At 41.4% G+C, this 20036-nt stretch overlaps 1 protein-coding gene across 1 annotated transcript in view; it reads left to right on the top strand.

The window, feature by feature from the left end:
- Stat4 (signal transducer and activator of transcription 4) overlaps positions 1-17532 on the top strand; it is a 110024-nt gene extending 92492 nt beyond the window's left edge. Inside the window, exons 15-24 of the mRNA XM_032899735.1 lie at positions 4833-4916; positions 6464-6562; positions 8304-8439; positions 9849-9898; positions 10104-10198; positions 10480-10616; positions 10847-11038; positions 13587-13653; positions 14036-14144; positions 17203-17532. Coding sequence (XP_032755626.1) covers positions 4833-4916; positions 6464-6562; positions 8304-8439; positions 9849-9898; positions 10104-10198; positions 10480-10616; positions 10847-11038; positions 13587-13653; positions 14036-14144; positions 17203-17532 — 1299 coding nt within the window. The remainder of the gene's footprint in view (positions 1-4832; positions 4917-6463; positions 6563-8303; positions 8440-9848; positions 9899-10103; positions 10199-10479; positions 10617-10846; positions 11039-13586; positions 13654-14035; positions 14145-17202) is intronic.
- The last annotated feature ends 2504 nt before the right edge of the window (positions 17533-20036 follow it).

The raw sequence follows: 20036 nt of genomic DNA, 5'->3' as shown, positions 1-20036 counted from the left end.
TTCTACTAGTCAGGAGAACAACTAATATAGGAGCATCTAGACATGCCTCTCGTTAGTTTGTATACTTTTTTGCTATGAGGAGCCTTAGTCATGTTGTTTAGCCAATTGCCAAATTTCTTATTATTAAATACATTTATTTTAAATCTGTAATCATCTTGGGTGGTATCTTAGTCAGGACTGTGAAATTGAATGGCATCTGGCTTGGATTGCACTGGCAAAATAATGGAGTCTTTGAATAATGGCCATGGACGCGTTGGGAATTAATGACGTACCCTCTGCCAGACTTTTAGTCAGTCATGTGTATTGGACATTGGCCACCCTGCCATGTTTTGTTGTAAATGTGCATCATAAAGGATCGGGCGATTTTGTGTAAACAACAGAAACTGGCTAGAATCACCCAGAAGACTTCTTGTTATCCAGATTAAAACAAAACAAAACTCTAATGTCTGAAATTTTCCTCAGAGTTAATGGACAATCCTGACTGTAATTATTGCTCTAGAGAAGCTTCATTTTTTTTATACTCTTTTAAGTTAAAATACAAGAACATAATTTCCCCTCTCCCTCCCTCCCTAACCCTGCTCCCTCCCAAATGTATGTGTTCCAAGACCCTACATTTGGATGGTAAACAGATGTACCACAACTTTTAAAAAATCTAAGAAAGACATCTTTAATGAAGTCTTATATGCATACTTAATCATGTAATTTAAGCTACAGACTAGAATTGTGGAGATAGCACTTGAAACTGGGCTTTTCTACTCCGTCAAATACAAATCACATCTGTGGTCTGTGCTCCTGACCACAGTACATCAGGGTTCCCACAAGCCACTTTTTGGGTACAGTTAATTTACTGGAGAGGCCCACAGAACTTGCTTCTATTTCCCAGGGTATCATAGAGGCTATTATAAAGGAAACAGTAATATGTAAGACATGTAGAAGACATATGTCAAGGACAATGGCCACCTTCTATGAACCTCTATATTATTCAGACAGAACTGTCTTAAGTCTTGTCCTTTGGAGGTTTTAGGGAAGGATTAAGTGGACATGATTGACTTTATCATAGGCCACTGGGGATAATGAAGCTTCTAGCTCCTTTCTTCTTCTCAAGAGTTTGGGGATGGTGTGAACCTTCCAATTTGTAATCGTATGGTTAGAGACCCTATATCAAAACAACAATAAAGGATTCTTCCATCACCCTGTCTATACAAGCCACAGAAATCCTGCCCCGAAAGCTAGAGACAGAGATTAACATGTATATCTAGTTATGTCACAGATTATAGGAGCTCATATTCGGGAAGGCCTTTTCCAGCTATAGCCTTCTCTACAATAGATTTATAGAGCCAAGGTCATCTCTAGGCACAAGGAAGGACCTAGGCGTCATGATTATCATTTGAGCCCCTTCATAGAAATAGAAGAGAAGCCATGGGCAATGAGCCAGAAAGGCCATGCCTTAGCCACACCACCATGCTCAAGTAGAACTCTGAGGTACCAAGTGGGTTGAAGGTTCTATGTCAAAGCAGGGGGCTAGACCACATTATAGCAATTTGTTAACTTGGTTTTTGGTCATTGGGTTTACATTTGCATGCCTGCTGGAAGCCTCTCAGAAATTTGCACATGCTTATTCACTGATGAAATGGATTTAAAAAGTAAAGAACAGTCCTTGATAAACATAAAATGAAAATTTAGGTTCCTCAGTCATCTTAGTAATGGGCACAGTGTAAGCACCTTTCCTCGGAGATAGTGAGGTTTTCTTAGTTAAAAATAGTTTCGTAATAATAGAATCCAGTTACTTAGTCTTTCACTCAACTAAAAGGAAAACAGACGTCAAGGCTGTGTAGGGAAGGGAAATTGTTTACTTGGTATGTTCGTGTACTAAGAGGGATTTTAGTGGTTGTCTAGGGATTTGCAAGTAGCGTTATATTATATATTATATATTATATATATTATATATAACTTCCTGCTAATCTGATGCAAAGTGACTCCAGTCTGCTGCTTTCAGTACTTTTAGGCAATCAAAATAAGATGATCTTCTAGCCCAAGAAAAAAGGCTTTTTCAGTCTGTACTTTTCTTCTGAATCCTAAGCTTAACACCCTCTGCGTTATCAAACTTCCCATGCAATTCTTACTCATATCATTTGACTAATTTTTATTATTTCAAAATGAACACAGTGGGTTCAGAATTTTTACTGATACTCAGTGTTATTTCCCATTCCTCCCAGGGTGACCCTGTTCTCTCAGAACTCACCCGATTGTTCTAATTTAGACAAGTCCACTTCTGCTCACTTGTTCCTGGGCTTGTTTTATAAATGGGTTAAGCTTTCTATCACAAAATGTCCCACGTCCTTTTTTGAGACTAAATGAAATGTTAATGGACCACATCAAGAATAATTGCTTCCCAAATCCTACCTGTAGTTCTTGTTAAAATGCAAAATCTGATTCTGTAAGCCTGGGCTCAACATCCCATTTTTCTACTAAGCTTCTAGATGGTGACAGTTCTGCTGGTTGTAGGCATAGCAAAGTACTATGGGGTGTCATCAGAGATAAATGGCAATTTCTCTTCTTAACCCCTCCCTTGAATTAACTTTTTGCGAGGTAAATGTAATTCTGGTATCTTTTAAGTTTTTAATTTTGCATATAAAATTCTTAAATTCTTTCCTGAACACAAGATTAAGTTATGGCCTTTTTTATGAGCTGCACCCATACATACAATTTTCCCTCTACTTTCATAAATTAAGCAAAGTAATTACAATTATATACAATTTAACATCTGAGTCAAGCAGCGTACTGTGATTATGATCCCATTCTTGTGTTGCTTTCATTTTTCTCTGGATAGAGTGGTTCCTTGAGTTTTTATGTAATTAATTTAAGAACCTGTTCCTCTTGTAGCCCTAAACTTCATCAGGAAGAGAAGCTTCCTTATACATGGTTAAGCATGTTACTCTGAGCGTTTTTTCTTTTCTTTCGTGGCTATATCCCCAGCTCCTGTAGCTAGTGGAATTTTCTATTTAAAAATACAACTTTGATCTGATTTGGGCTACAATTTCTCCCTTCAATCTTTCCCATTTACCTTCTAAATCTGTTGCATAATTATTATGTAGTCTGTTTTTGTTTGGTTGTTTGGTTTTCTTTTCTATGTTATCTCTCCCCAGTTCTTCTGGTTAGGTCTGTGTCTTCCTCTATCTTAGCCGATTTTATTATTATTATTATTATTATTATTAATTATTACTACTACTACTATTTACAGAACCTCTTTCAACAGCTTTCAGAAAGAAGATTTTTAGGAAGTAGCTTCCTGTGGCTTTGCATGTCTGAAACATGTTTTTGTTTGTTTTTTTTTTTTTTCTTTCTTCTTTTTTTTTGGAGCTGGGGACCGAACCCAGGGCCTTGCGCTTGCTAGGCAAGTGCTCTACCACTGAGCTAAATCCCCAACCCCCTGATACATGTTTTATGGTCACTCTTGACTGGTAGTTTGGATGGGTATAGAATTCGGAGTTAGAAATAATTTTTCTTCAGAAGTTTAAAAAGAAAAGAACTCATTGTCTTCTGGTTATTTTATATTCTGATTCTCAGTCATTTGCAAATGGTCCTCCATTCTTGTACTCCTGAAACCTCAGACTTCCCATTAAGTCTCTGGTTTTCTGGAAGTTTACAGCGATGAAGGCTGTGGCTTTTCATTTATTCATTGTGATTGGAGTCTCTCCAACCCTTAGACATTTGCTGGGCACAACTTAGTAGCAATAACCACTCATTACAATTGGTTGATTTGTTATTTACACTGAACAAACTAAGCTTGGTATATATTGTTTACTTTTTAAAAAATCTTTTGTTTTTGCATTTTCCTCAAAGGTTTTTTTTTTTAATTTCACACCTGTACTTCATGTGAGAGACTTTTTGAAATGTCTGGTGGTCATTAGCTTGACATTTCATAACTAAGGCCATAGAAGCCATTTAGAGACCACTCCTCTATGTGGTTGAGACTGTTGAATCAAGGACGAGTTACTCGGAGTTGGCAGTTTCTTAGCAAGCAGCTTCCCGGAGGTAATACTGGTGGATTTACCTCTGCTCTGGTCCACATCCAAGATACATGTCCTGAGGTTTAAAGCCTGACCATGAGTAGGCCCAATGTCAAATGCATACAGGACCTGGATATCACCACAGACTTTCAGAGAATCATCCTCCCTTCAGCTTGTCACTGTACCATGGCCACAAGTTGTTGATTACCTAGAATGCAACGTCTTCCTATTTCCACTGACTTATCTGCTCTAAAGAGAAAACCTTGTTGCCTGGCTAGGTCAGGAGTCCTGTAAAAGTGATTGCACGTGCTGGGGCTGGCCTGTTTGGGCCTCTTTTTTTTCAGCCTCAGACCAGTTAAGACCTTCTCCTCTTCCAACTTTTCCACACCTTACCGTCTCACACTGGGAATCTAGATGACAATTTTGTTTGACTAAAATCTTATTAAAGTTTTTGGAGCAAACAGAAAAAAACATATGCATCTCGCCTATGTTTAGCCAGAGGGGCCTTGATTTCTTTTCTCAACAATTCATTATAAGATTATAAGTTCTTTCTATAGATTCATAAACATGTGGCTTATAAGTTATTTGTCAAATCCAAAGGACTAGTTTTAGAAAGTTAGAATAAAGAATACCTTTGCATTTCAGACACTGGAAACATGCCAGAATTTTAAAAGCAAGAACTCATGTTTTGGAAAGTGAAAGTCATTATTCGCCTTATTTTTAAATCCTGGGAACCTTTGGGGAACACCGACTTTGTTAACTTCCAGGTCTCGGTCAGAAAAGTTGCCTTTGTAAGAAACTGATCCCCCTGTCTCCTCACAGGGCTGCCACATGGTGACAGAAGAGCTGCACTCCATAACCTTTGAGACCCAGATCTGCCTCTATGGCCTCACCATTAACCTAGAGGTGAGCGTCCCAAGAAGCAGCTACTCGCTGGTGATACTTACAGCCACTGGCAACAGTGGGAGCGCAAACCCCTCCTATGGACTTCTGTCTGTTCTACACACGATTTAGAAAAGCAGCACAGCGAATGTTAGATGCCATTCTGGTTTAACATAAGAAGGATAAAGACCTGGTGACTCTTGTAAATTCGATAAATGTTGAATGATTGGTTTTCTGCATTTTTATTATTTTCTGAGTCAGGAATATTCAATGGAAAACATAAAGGGAAATAACTATCGTTGGACTATATAATGTAGCGATACATTTTCTAAAACTTAAGTTATATCTAAAAATCTTCCGGAGGGTTTCTCTGATGTAATGAACAAAGGACCGTGGTCAGAATGTTGGCAATGTGTGGTTTTGATCATCTAACACCACCATTGAACAATAAGAATAAAAAAATGAACTGGGGGGGGTTAAATTGAACACATTAATGACAAGCCCTTTGACATCAGAGGACTGGGCATTGCTTGTGCATGGTTGTCTGTTCGCAATTCCTAGAAGATGCTAAAGGCCCAGCATATGTTCAATGGTCAAATTAGTGCATCCATTAACAAGCTGTTTCAGGCAACTTGAGTAAGATTCTACTCGAGAGTGTACCGTGTTAGACTCTGCCTTTTCCATTTTATGCAATGCATTCAAAAGTGTATAAAAACCTCCACTTCTTCCCCCAAAACCTCTCCTTCCATAAGCTACCCAGGCCCTCAGTTTCTGGGTCTGTCCTTGGGAATCTTATGCCTATTAGGAAGGGACTTCTCTACAGGGCTTAGGCTCCCAGGGCTAGACTGTGAAAGGCTGTTTACTTCGTAAGGTAGAAAACTGCAACAGCAATTACTAAACTGTCCTGCAGAAACAGACCTGGCACCTCCAGCTCCAATAGTTCACCTCTCCAGCTTTTACAGTAAAACCCTACTTCCAGTGTGGACTTTAACCAGGCACTAGGCCATACTTGGTTATAGTGGTTAATTCTCAAAGTAAATTTAGATCAAGATTTATTATTTATTTATTTATTTAATGTGTATGAGTGCACTATAGCTGTCTTCAGGCATCAGATTCCATTACAGATGGTTGTGAGCCACCATGTGGTAGCTGGGAATTGAACTCAGGACCTCTGGAAGAGCAGTCAGTGCTCTTAACCACTGAGCCATCTCTCCAGATTCTAGATTAAGTTCTTTAGCATAACTTACACGTGGATAACTACTAAATCCTCACTAAAGCCACTTTGGTTGTATCTGAGGCAACGCGTGACATAAGGGAGAATAGACATCTCTCAGTGCCGAGGAAGATATGGAGGAGACTGACTCATTGCTAGCATCAGATGCCCTAAAAAGAGTTCCTCTTTCTTTTCTTACTGTTCTCTGGCTTGGATGAGAACAGAAAGGTCTTTGAGTGGCACCCAGGTTTCAGGATTGGAAGGGAGGGGGTGGATTGATGGCCTTTAGATGAGAAGGTGAAGGATAACATTAGTGCATGTTCGAATCACCTGTAATAACTTTTCTTTTTTAAACTAGACCAGCTCATTACCTGTGGTGATGATTTCTAATGTCAGCCAACTCCCTAATGCATGGGCGTCCATCATTTGGTACAATGTGTCAACCAACGACTCCCAGGTAAAGTTCCTGTTCCTATCTCTCCATGTCTCATGGCGCTTGACTTTGTCTTTCAACAAGGGATGTGCACAAGGTGGCGATGCGGGTGTGTCTAGTTGTGCAATGATGAGGCAATGTGAGTTCTAGCCAAGGACAGTGATTGGCACAGGTTACTTCTGAGTTCTAGGCAGCCCCAAGACTGCCTAACCATGAGTTCTAAAGCTATCCTCTGCTCTGCTGACTAGAAATACCTTGTTCCAAAATTTCCTGAGTACTGTCATAACTTCCTGTCTGACGACCTTCACTTCTTCTGGGCACACTTTTCCTCAGTCTCTTCTACAAAGACACAGCATTTGCTTCCAACCAGGATGTCCATCAATCTTGCCTGGTTTCTGACAGCACAAATTTTGCAATTGAATTGGTAGACTTGAGCCTGTCTAGGTTTAGGCTGGGTGTTGGTGCCATCTGGTGGTTCTTTGAGGCACTATACCAAAAATGGACTTCAAGTCATTATACCAATGGTTAATAGATGGTTTTACATGAAAACCAATGAAGAAAGAACTTAGATTTAACAAACAAACAAACAAACAAACAAACAAACAAAAAAACAACCTGTGCTCCCTCTTGCTCTGTTCTTGAGAGAGGAAACAAGACGCAAAAACTGTATGTTGTGTTGCAAAGTAACAGAAGAAACAGCTCAAATGTGAATAACTTTTCTTCCTTACTCAAATCCGTTTCTGCCAGAATTCTTTCCATTAGGTGACTGCATAAGAACTGATCACTAAATAGGTTGACCTTCACTGCCTTTCCCCTTTAATGCAATATTCCTTAAAAGGAGACCACACAGACAATGGCACAGCCCTGTTCATCGCTATCCCCAGACGCCCTGGCATCAGAGACAGATCAACTGCAAAAGAGAGGGCTGCCTAGTCGTGAGATTCCCCTCATGCTGGAGAATCCACTAGATAATTCTCTGCACTTTAAGGTCAGAAGCAGTCCCTACCACTAAATGTCACTTCTCTTTAAGAGCTACATGTCTGTACATCAAACTTTAAGATGTGGCAGGAAAGACTTTAGTAGGGTCTTCTATCCTAACACAATACCACACTGGTATCTTCTTAGCAAAATTCTGCTAGGAACTCTCTAAGGCCACCACACACCACCATGTCCACCCTCCCAGAGAGCAACTCAGTCCCCTCATGAAGATCTAGAGACTGGACTTGTAGCCTCCTTACAAAACCAAGCTAAACAACTAAGTTTGACTTTTTAACTCTATCTTACTTCAAACTCTGAGCTCTTACACCTTAACTAAACTCTGTCCTCACAAGCCATTTTCCAGACTCCTTTCTCATGGAGACAATTGCGGCCCTAGAAATTTTTACTTCTCTTCTTCCTGTCTTGTGATCCTTGCTGAATGCAGAGCCCCCTTTCATGGTAAGACAATTAACATGTTTACAATTGATATCATTTCAAGGGAGGTTACCTGTCCAGCAATTGTTGGGCGGTGTTAACTACTTGCATGAGATGCTTGTTGCTTGGTAGTTTAGAGAAAGCTAGGAGATGTCAAGTGATTCTCTCAGGAAAGTTGGATCCCCAAGTTGTGTTACAGTCAAGGAGCAAAAGTGCTTTAGAGGGGAGATAAGTCTTACAAACAATTTATTATTGACATCACTCGATCCAGAATCTAAATCAAGAATGTGATACATTGAATGCCGTGGTCCCTGTGAGATTATGAGGTACAATCACCATAACTCTATTTCAGAACTTGGTTTTCTTTAACAACCCTCCATCTGTCACCTTGGGCCAACTCCTGGAAGTGATGAGCTGGCAGTTTTCATCCTACGTCGGCCGTGGCCTTAATTCAGACCAGCTCAACATGCTGGCAGAGAAGCTCACAGGTGAGAGCCGGGAGACGGGGTTTCCTCTGGTTTTGACACTTGAGAGTTTTAAAGCAGTTATGTCACGACTATTAATAATTACGATGTCCCACTTTATGAAATGCCTACATTGTATTGCCAACACAGGGTTAAGTGTTTTACTTTTATTTCTCACGATGTTCCTGGGGCCAACAGTATTCTATTGATTTGAGGACAACCAAGGTTCTTGGCTCTGAGGCAGCAGAGCCGTGTTGTGGCCAGACCCGTGCTTCTCTGTGGCCCTTCTGTTCACACTCTGGTTTCTAGGTGTCCTTAAGCCACTTCCTCCGAATATGCTGTGTGGCCTTTATGGTGATGTTAACCAATCAGAACAGGATGGGCTAAGCACAGGAAATGTACCAGAAGTTTAAAAACATGAGGAATGACTTAATTCTGCACACTAAGGAAGCTTCGGCAGACACCATCAGCATTTTATAAGCTTTACCTACATTTCTTAAAAGTAGCTGAATTTTGACAAGCTAGCACACCAGACTCCAGGGAGAGTTCGCGCTGAGTCTGTATGCATCTGCAGTTATGGTACCAGAGCTTGTTCTGCACAGAATCTGGGGCTGCAGTCTGGTGTGTGTGATACTGGCTGGCTTGCTACATGCTCCTGTTGACTCATCAGGAGGTGGTCAAACACAATTGCCCCTTCTGACAACTTAAAACTTAACTTAATATAGTCTTTGTCTTGAATTCATAAACACAGTAGTAGACATTTGTAAAAATCTTTGTTAATGAACAACTAACACAAAAATATATTAGCGTGTTACTAGCAATAGTATAGATCAGCATAGATTGCAGCTGTATCCTTCGGACCCTTAGCAAATTATTCACAGGAATGCAGTTTCCTTAAGATTTAAGTAGTATTAGTCTCTTCAGTGTTCTAGATCAAGGTAGTTGGTGGCTTCTTATTGCCTACATGATTTCTAGTCCGTCTTTTTCACTTTAATGGGCAAGAGTCCTGAAAATCTAGCTCCACTTAATTACATGATTTTTTGGTGTGATGTCTAGACACCACCCTTGGGCTGCTCGTACCATCTCCAGTAAGTATGGTGTTCCTTCATAGCACCTTGTCCTCGCTGTGCTTCCTCTCTGGGGGAGCTTCTGTTTTCCCTCTGCCCGATTACCTGGTGGCTGACCATTCATGGAGCTTCCTGAGCTCATTGTTGGCTCCTCCATCATAAAAGCCATTAGAGACTGAGCTTCTTAGGCACAGGACGACACATTCGACCTTATGAAACACTCACACACCATGCCGCCACTGGCAGTCTGTAAGACATGCTTGCAAGAGAAGAGAGGAGAGATTAAATCAAAAACAGAACGAAAGGTCTCATTGTTGCATTAAAATTCTTGTTTTGTTTAGTTGGTTTTTTTTTCTTTCGTTTTAGTTCAGTCTAACTACAGTGATGGTCACCTCACCTGGGCCAAGTTCTGCAAGGTACAGGGAAACGGGGATATCATTTAGGGTGTTATTTCTGCAGAAAGCTCCTCTCGGTGGGTTGGAAGATTTGCTGGATGAGGATAACTTAAAAAAAAAGTCCTGTCCTGCTCAAAGGGCACATTTGTAAAAGTTGGAGTGAGTTCTGTCAGGGATGCTGCCTAAGTCACTGTCCTTGTCCATGTGTGCTCCTTCTTTCTGACAGGAACATTTGCCTGGCAAAACGTTTACCTTCTGGACCTGGCTTGAAGCAATATTGGACCTAATTAAAAAACACATTCTTCCCCTCTGGATTGATGGGTAAGCTGTGGACTCTATTTTTCATTTGAGTGGTTTTTTTTTTTCTGCTTAAATTATCTTTTTCAACTTTTTTTCTTTTAAGCATATTTATGGGAAAATACATTCACGGTTTCTTCAGAGATATTCTGTAGTGATATGTTATATATACACACTGTATATTATATTTATGTAATAATAGAAGATTTCAGGTACAGTTGCTTGTTAGGTTCTTATGAATGAAATAAATGTAGGTGAAATAATGATGAGTTTAGACTGAGTCTTGCCCCTTGTTCTAATTTTAGGTACATCATGGGCTTTGTTAGCAAAGAGAAGGAACGGCTTCTGCTCAAAGATAAAATGCCTGGGACATTTTTGTTGCGATTCAGTGAGAGTCATCTTGGAGGGATAACCTTCACCTGGGTGGACCAATCTGAAAACGGTGCGTGGTCCAACTCACTCAATGGTTCGAATGTGAGTCGGTGCTGGTGGCCCATCACCAGAGACCGTGAGCTCTGAAAGCCCATGTGGCCATCCTCTGTCTCACTCACAGTCTGTACTGAGCAGACCCCAGAAGGCCAGACTTTTTAGTCATGGCGATAACTTGAGTAGGAAGAATGATTACATAGAACGTCTTTGGGAGCCTACATATTCCACTATCTGTGCTTTCAGGAGAAGTGAGATTCCACTCCGTGGAACCCTACAACAAAGCGCGGCTATCAGCTCTGCCATTCGCTGACATTCTTCGAGACTACAAGGTTATCATGGCTGAAAACATCCCCGAAAACCCTCTGAAGTTCCTCTACCCTGACATTCCCAAAGACAAAGCCTTTGGCAAACACTACAGCTCCCAGCCGTGCGAAGGTGATGCCTGTTGTATTTACTTTCCTCTTGAGATTTTGGGACATGATATCACGTCAGAGGAAATGAGTGACTTTCCTCCCTGATTACTTTGACCCTTGTGATATCCCAGGGTCATATGGAGGTTAGAGCCTTAGCACGTCAAGTGCTATGCCAGTGCTTAGTAAATAACATTCACAGGGCAACTAGACTTCACCACAGCCAGATCAGTGCTCTTTAGAGCCTAGAGCCCATATTCCTTAAAACAGGAGTGATGGTCGTCACTGCTCTTCTATGGCCAAGGGAAAGGAAGGCAGAGCTGACAAGTGTAAACTTTCACAGCAGGTCTGTAACCTGCATTTTATAGAGTAACTTGAGAGCTGAAAGCTGTTAAGTCTGTCTATCTCTTCTATATATGTGTCTGTGTGTGTGTGTGTGCGTGTGTGTGTGTGTGTGTGTGTGTGTATGTGTGTGTGTAGGAGAGAGAAAGGGGGAGGGAGAAACAGAGGAGAGAGAGAGAGAGAGAGAGAGAGAGAGAGAGAGAGAGAGAGAGAGAGAGAGACTGGAGATGGAACTCAGACTTTGATAAAATGCTAGGCTAACTACCCAAAGACTATCCATGGACTGACCCTGGACTCTAACCTCATAGGTAGCAATGAATAGCCTAGTAAGAGCACCAGTGGAAGGGGAAGCCCTTGGTCCTGCCAAGACTGAACCCCCAGTGAACGTGATTGTTGGGGGGAGGGCGGTAATGGGGGGAGGATGGGGAGGGGAACACCCATAGAGAAGGGTTAGGGGGATGTTGACCTGGAAACTGGGAAGGGGAATAACAATCGAAATGTAAATAAGAAATACTCAAGTTAATAAAGATGAAAAAAATGCTAGCCTAGGCAAGTACTGTAACACTGGGTCATACGCCCCATCCGGCCTTACTGTAATCTTAACTCAAGGGTATGTGTTCTCTGCCAAAGAACGGACATGGGGATCTGAGTTTCTTTCTCCTTGACATTGCTTTTGCTACGTTTATCCTAAGGGCCAGGAAGAGTAACTGTACAAATAGGCATTCAGTAAACATGGAATACAAAAAAGAAAATTTGTAAAATTAGCTGTCTGAGGTAAGGGGGCTTATCAGTCTCTCATGAAAGCACAGTTGGCCTCTCTTGCCACAGTTTTTGTATCTTATTCAGACAAGGATCAAAAATAGTTTTTAAAATTGCAACTGCGTTGAACATGTAAACCTTTTCTTTCTTCCATAAACAATACAGCATAGCAACTACTTAAACAATATTTACATTGAAGCAAGTATTGTAGGTAACCTGGAAATGATTTAAGAGATACAAAGAAGTATGCTTAGATTCAAAACAAATGCCGTACTATTGTACACAAAAGGTTTGAGCACTGTGGATTCACTCTCTGCCAGGGTTCCTAGAAGTCAATCCCCAATGGCTACTAGGGGAGAGCAGTCTCTAAGGATCTTCGTCTGTAGTGAATAATCTCTTGGAACTGTACTGTGGGATAATCCTACAGCTATCACAGTGTGACTTGTTGCCACCTAACTTCAAAACAAATAACATACAATAGAAAACAAACACAATACAAAGACCTGGCCTCTCAATGATGCTCTGTGTCTAATAGAACAGAACATGAATGTTAAAATTGTATATGCACTAGACCAGCATGGTGTACTTGGGAAGGTCAAGGTTCACCCATTACGATGACTATGGTTCCTGTGGTGATCATGGTGTAATGCTACTTCAAGGAAGGCCTCAAAACCTCTTGTAGTAATAAGGTTATGGCTGCTGTTTCAATGAAAAGAGCCGTGTTCCTATGCGTGTCAGTCAAAGAGCAAAGCTTTGCTAGGCTAACAGTTTGGAAGGCTTCAGTCTATGGAGGATGCTCCCATCACTTTTAGGCCTTCAATGAGACATCTGAGACATCGTGGGATTATGTGACCCAGAAGCAGAGAAAAAAAGAGCCCATTGTCTCAATATTCCTAATAAATCACACACCCGATGACTTCCTTCCTCCAGGTCCTATGTTTTTTGTTTTTGTTTGTTTTTTTTTTTTTTTCAGACCTGGGGACCGAACCCAGGACCTTACGCTTGCTAGGCAAGCGCTTTACCACTGAGCTAAATCCCCAACCCCCAGGTCCTCTGTTTTAAAGGTTTTACTACTCCCCAGGAGCCCACAGACCAACCAAACCCTTAAGACAATGACCTTTGAGGGAACTACAGCACTATAAATCCCCCCAATACACAAATGAATCAGATACTAAGGCCAAACTTAAATGCAACATAAAGGGCAGCTGAAGAAATACAGTCTCAATTATCAGACATTTTAGAGTCATTGATGGGCAAAGTGAGCTCAGCCTGCCAGGAATTTTGTTGTTTGTTTGCACATGTTTGCCTGTGTGGTCATTTCGTCCATTCAACTAAAAGGTTTTGTAAATCACAAGACAACCATGCTATTTGTTTTCTTCTGAGCATTATGGATATTTCCTAGATGTTTTATTTCCAATTTTATCCATCAATTGACATCTTCCCCCCCCCCCAACTGTACCTTTCTTTTTCAGTTTCAAGACCGACAGAACGGGGCGACAAGGGTTATGTCCCCTCTGTTTTTATACCCATTTCAACAATGTGAGTATCTGTAGTCACATGTAAAATATTTATTATTGAATTGCCTTTTTTCCAAAAAGCTTTCCTAAAAGAGATTTAAGGGCAGATTAGAGTATATCTAATGGAGGATAAAGCATTTTAAAAGCCCAATAAAGCATTTTATGTCTCATTTCTTTGAACACATAAAGCTAGTCTTCAGGGCACACTCTCCAGTCTATTAAAGCTGGAATTATAAAGCTGCCCTTTTATATGCAATATAATCTACAGCGGATTGAATGCAGTGATACCAAGTGATGAATTAGACAGCTCAGTGTCACGAAGCACAGACAGGTCCTGGACACAGCCAGTTAGCATGAGCTACGATGTTATAATCCTTGTACTATTTTCCTGTTATCTCTTTAAGCCGAAGTGATTCCACGGAGCCACAGTCTCCTTCAGACCTTCTCCCCATGTCACCAAGTGCATATGCTGTGCTGAGAGAAAACCTGAGCCCAACAACGATTGAGACTGCAGTATGTCCTCCCCCATCAATGGTGATGTAGGGTATTTGCAATGAAACAAAGGTGACATTCGAATCACAGGGGCAGCAGCACGGCCCAGGCAAGGAGAGAGCATGGTCACCAGCACCAACTCGAAAGCTGCCTTGTGCAGCGCGTGCTGCTGAGTGTGCAGATGCCGAGAGAAAACACCTTAGCTTGCTAGACCTGCTTTAGGGTGCTTACCCAATCCAGACGGCCAAAGATCCCTGTACTTCTGTCCCTGGTGCAGCCATGAGCCACACCACTCCCTAACGCTTTCCGTTTTAGCCAAGGACACACACAGCCAAGATTTCCAAGTCTACTTTAAGTTCAGGCTCCACAAGTTCCAGCTTTTCTTGATTGTTATATGGCCAGTTGTTGTGGCTTTTCCGTTAGAACATGAAGAACAATAGCAGCACAGTGTTTTTTTGTTCTTTTAAGATTCAAGTCGCAATCTAATATATAGGTATATATCATACATACATTATAATACATTATAACATTATAATATATATGTTACTTGGGATGTGTTCTCTTTGTTTCCATCCCCCAATGCTGTCAGAGTTCAACATCCCCAATTTGCATAAGGTAGACATACATCAGAATCCTTTAGAGGGATCTGGATGCCCAGGAGACTGGCACCTGGCTATGTCACATGATCTTCAGTTCTTCAAGGTTCCAGGGGATGGAAAAATCCATGCTTGTCTTGGGTGGCTTAACCCATGCTGGCTACCTTTAATTCACCAAGTCATTTATATGTAACTGGACTTTTGCTACATTTTGCGTCCATATTTCATATTATTATTTTTAGTGTGATGAATGCTTTTTCTTTTTATTAGTGTGTGTGTTTGTGTCTTGTGCTTTTTCTTACTGAGCCATTTTTTCTGCCCGGTGAGTGGACTTCTTAACATAGCTTTTAATCTATTTAAATCATGCCTTTTATTTCAGGCTATCAACCCTAATTATTTTAATGAACCCTTAATTAATTGGTAGAAAGATTACAGATTGTTTAGTAGACAAAGGAGTGTGGACTCCATCAAAACAGTAATTTATTTGCAAAACAGGTTCCTTAACAATCATTTCCGTTTTCATTTTTAGATGAATTCCCCGTATTCTGCTGAATGATGGTATAAATCAACTCTTCAAAGAAGGAAGCAGAGGAAACTAGAGACTGTTCTTTACCATAGATCACAATTTATTTCTTCAGCTTTGTAAATACCGGTTTCTAGAAAATGATAGGAAGTTCGAAGCTCTCTTCTCACTTGGTGCCACTCCCAGCCTGGAGTGCTGTGATTAAAATGCTAAAGGAAACAAGCTCCAGATAAACTTGCAAGAAAAGACAGCTTTAAGAAACCAGTGTTGGTAACAATATAACAGAGGACTCCTTCTAAAGCATTTGTTTCTGGTTTTATTTCTCAGGTGTTATTTATGACTTTGGCTCTGAAAGCTATGTTAACATTTCAGGGTGGGTCCACAATTCATAATCATGCCTGCATTACTCGAAGCCACAGGAAGATTTAGTGGAAAACCCAGATAAGAATCTTGAAAGTAGAGCTAAGATGAGAGAAGGATGGGGCACGACCATCGGTGATTCACAGGGCCACAGGGATGAATCATGAAGCCTCCAGATCGCCAGGCCGATCTCATTACATCTGTGATGCTCACAGCTCCTGGGATGGGCTTCTCGGTAGGAAAAGGATCCAGAGTCATCCCCGGGTGCTGGGAAAATGCACTAACATTAAAAACACTGCAAGTGGACAGATGGGTAAAAAATCTTAGGAAATGAAACATGGGAAGCAAGTAGTACCCCCTGGACCTTGGATTCCTGACATCACTCGTAGGTTGCACAGTTTACATTTCTAGGACATATTGGACTGTATGGGTTCAGGAATTCCTTAGCATTCCACTTGTCTCTGGACCTGTAAACTTACTCTGAGACTACAGAAGGGGTAAAACATTCCAGTCTCTCTGATGGAGAGAAGGAAGGTGCACTAGCACTCCAAGTATATAAGCTGCAGATGCACATTGGGTCTCACTACACGCTCTATGAGGTCATTGATCACTCTGCCCATAGCAACCATGTAGAACTTCTCAAGTCTGGAAAGAAGACACCTAGTCTAGTCTTTGGCCTTAATGTTATGTATACATGTGCGTGCTCGTGCACACACACACACACACACACACACACACACACACACACACACACACAGCTTATAGACTATTATTATCCATGTCCTTGCTGAGTCCTTTCCTCCTTTGTTGCTGACGGTAGTCTGAGAAGCTGTATGATTGATGAGGACCGTGTCAGCTTCCTGAAATTGTCTGAAACTGACAGAAGCATTGAAGGAAACACTATACATTTGGGAATAATGGTTACAGCTTTCTTATTTCCTACCAGGAAATTCTCCACTGGGCTTAGATGTCAAAGGGGGTTTTAGAAGCTTCTCATCCCTGAAATTTAGAAGTACCACAGACTCTTACCTACCTAGCAGATATTTTTAAAGTTCTCAAAATAGAGGGTGCTGACAAAATGCCAAGGCTCCCTGTGTGCTCATAGCTATCACGTGCTGTTTGCGCTAGACCAGAGCGTACATGGAAGCTGGTGGTTTGCTTTCTTTGATGGGGACAGGCGTTATCATATGAGTTCAATAAATGTTTTTTATTTACATCTAAAAAAGTAAAAATAAGTTCTTTTTTAAGCTTAATTTTTATTTTCAATCATGAGCACATAAGTACAAGTACCCTCAGATACCAAGGACATTGGATCAGTTGTAAGCCACCTGATGTGGGTTCTAGGAACCAAACTATGGCTTTCTGCGAGCACAGAAAACCAGGACACTTGAGTTGCAAGATATTTCTCGAGTGAGTCTTGTACTCTAGAGATTGTTTTCTTGAGCGACAGAATTTGGATACATGAGCTGCAAGCACAATGGAAACGGAATTAGATCCTGTCTCCACCAAACCCTTCCACCACCATTTTGTCTCCTTTTAATTGTTCTAAGGAACTGTGCACTATATGGCGCCTGCCACGGGATCTTTTTCCCCACCACAGTTCCAAAAGTTGGAAATACAAGAGCAGGCAGCAGCAGGGGCAGTTTCTCCCTCTTCCGGGTTGCGGAAAGGCCTCATCTTTTTTGTGTCATCATACAACCGAGAGGGGACTGGAAGCTCACTGAGGGTGACAATCCCATTCCGGAGAGTTCATCCTCACGCTAGCCACGGTTACAACCTCTGTGACCAAATCCCTGAGAACAGCAAGGAGGGATCAGTCCATCACTGTGGGGGACACATGGAGGAGCAGCTCCAAGGGAATGCAAGGACGAGGCTGTTTGCATTGTGGCAGAGCAGAGTGAAGAAGAAGAAAGCAGGCCAAACGAAGTAGACTTAACCTTGGAAGACTTATCTCCTCCGGCTAGGTTCTACATCCTAAAAGATGTATAACTTTCAAACAAGTGCCAAGGACCAAGCATTCAAAATAAGCTGGTGGTGGATATTTTGGATTTAAGCCTTAATATGGCCTAGTGTCCTACATCACTTAGAGCAATGATGTCAGCATAAGAACTTGGCAGACACAAACCTTCAGTCCATAACAAGCCAATGGCAAACGAGAGGCATTTAACGAAACAAGATAGGTTTGATTTTTAGATATTTCCCTTCTCTTTTCATCGATCCCTGACCAATCACGGATGCACATTTCTCAAGCCATTTTTGACCACTTGGATGAGGGAAATAGTTCAGTCAGTAAACAGATTTTTTTTTGTTTGTTTTTGTTTTTGCAAGTGCTAGACCTGGGTTTAAGGACACCACCCACCCTACCCCCACACGCACACCCTCATACTGGCATCCATTTGTAATCTCAGAGCTAGGGAGGCAGAAAAGGGTGTGTCCCTGAAGCCTCTGAGAGCCTCACCTGGTAGGAAAGGTCAGACCATCGAGAGACTTTTGCAGGGAGAGGTGGGCAGCACCTGAGAGTTGACACTCAAGATTGTCCTTTGGCCTCCATGTGTGTGTGCAAACGATCAATTCTTCTTCACCTCACATGGTTCAGGATGCCTGTGCATCCCTTGTAGTAGTAGTTGACAGAATTTTTGGCCAGGCATAGAACTTTTCTGTATCCATGAATGGATAGCGACATAGTCCAGACTTAGCAAATTGGGTACTGCACACGCTTACTCTAATTCCTGACACAGGGTAAATATTTTTTAAGTTGGCCCTGCACACATAGTGATCCAAATGCTTGCATTAAAAAATATGTCTTGTCAGTGTAATTAATATATAATAAAGTTAACTTTTTATCATGCCAGTATGAGCTCTAACAAACCCAGAGTTTGGAATCACCACTGGAAGGCATAGACTATATATGCCTGGATCCTGAAGAAGGAAAAGTTTTCTCATGGATAACTTCTTGTGTAGACAAAGAGTTCCATTTAACATCAATGGGGGGCTAGTGCAAAGGTTCAGTGTGTAAAACACGCCATAGAGCCTGACAGTTCAGTTCTGAGACCCCACATACAAACTGCAACGTCGCAAGTTGCATCTGTAAGCTGTGGCAATACAGAAGGCAGAGGCAGACTGGGTAGGAACTCAAATGTCAGCCTGGAGCATGCAGGCTGGCAGAAACAAGAGGACACTCCTCAAAAACAAGATGGGAAGAGAAAACTTACTTCTGCAAGTTGACCTCTGACCTCCACATGTGTTCTGTCCATACATGTGACTGCACTCACACGGGGCAAACATCATACAAATAATAAAAAGTAACAGCGCAAGCCTTCACTTCTGCTTGAAGTCTCTGAATAACTCATATCACTCCACGTTTCACTGGAGCAGATGAGTAGAAATTCAGGGGCTCATAAATCCAAACGGCAAAACCCATAGCTTTACTTCCTCTAACTTCTAGTTGACTTTAGATGCCCATCATTTTTAATCTAAGTGCAGCAAATTATAATATACCTTTATATCATATTACAGTTAACCCCATTACATAGTTACTTCAAAATATTGAATATGCAAGGCATGCTTTAGAAATTATGATAGTCAGCCCCACCGCTAGATCTGAAAGGCCACTAGTAAAAAGCACTTACGCTTTGTCACAAAGGCGGTTTTAGTCTGGTTTTATGTGTCACCAACTTCACTAGATAATATATTTCAGTATAGCCGTTTCTTTTCTTTCTTTTTTTTTTTTTTTTTTTTCGAGCTGGGGACTGAACCCAGGGCCTTGCTTTGCTAGGCAAGCGCCTACCACTGAGCTAAATCCCCAACCCCGGTTTCTTTTTTTAATCTTATGAATTTTATTTTATTTAACTGAAGACATTCTCTGAAGATCTTCATAGGTAAAAGTATATTTGACACCGTACCTCTGAGTAAGGACAACGACTCTCAGCAGATCTTTCCCAAGTCTGGAAGCCTCACCTCACGCACTTCAGCTACATCCTCAATTCTCTAATCTTGCGGTGTCTACCCTCTCCTCATATGTCACACATGCTTCATGGTCACATGTGCTTCAGGCTCTAAATAGCCTTCCTGCCAAATGTTCACATGACTCAGCGGAAGAAAGGGTTCAGGCCGTAGCTCCTTCAGCATGGTGTTCCCTCCTTGTCAATGTGCTCCTTGTTTGTCTCCTGCATGCACAGTGACGAAACCCCATTAGCCACACTATCCCTAGAGTCCGGCACAATCCGACCTTAATAAACAGTTAATCAGTGTTTGGACATAGGCTCCAACTCTCCCCAACTTCCCTTTGATTTAGCTATCTCCCAGCTATACCTAACAGCTCACACGTCTGCCCATTCAGAGATGAACCCAGTGTCCTGAAACATTCCCTAACTGCCTTCATTAAACTCATGTCTGTTGCTACTTAGGCAAGGCCAACACAACATTCTCTCGTCA

The sequence above is a fragment of the Rattus rattus genome, chromosome 4 (genome assembly GCF_011064425.1).
Source record: "Rattus rattus isolate New Zealand chromosome 4, Rrattus_CSIRO_v1, whole genome shotgun sequence".
Classification (NCBI taxonomy): Eukaryota; Metazoa; Chordata; class Mammalia; order Rodentia; family Muridae; genus Rattus; species Rattus rattus.
This window is presented reverse-complemented; position numbering and strand designations above follow the sequence as displayed.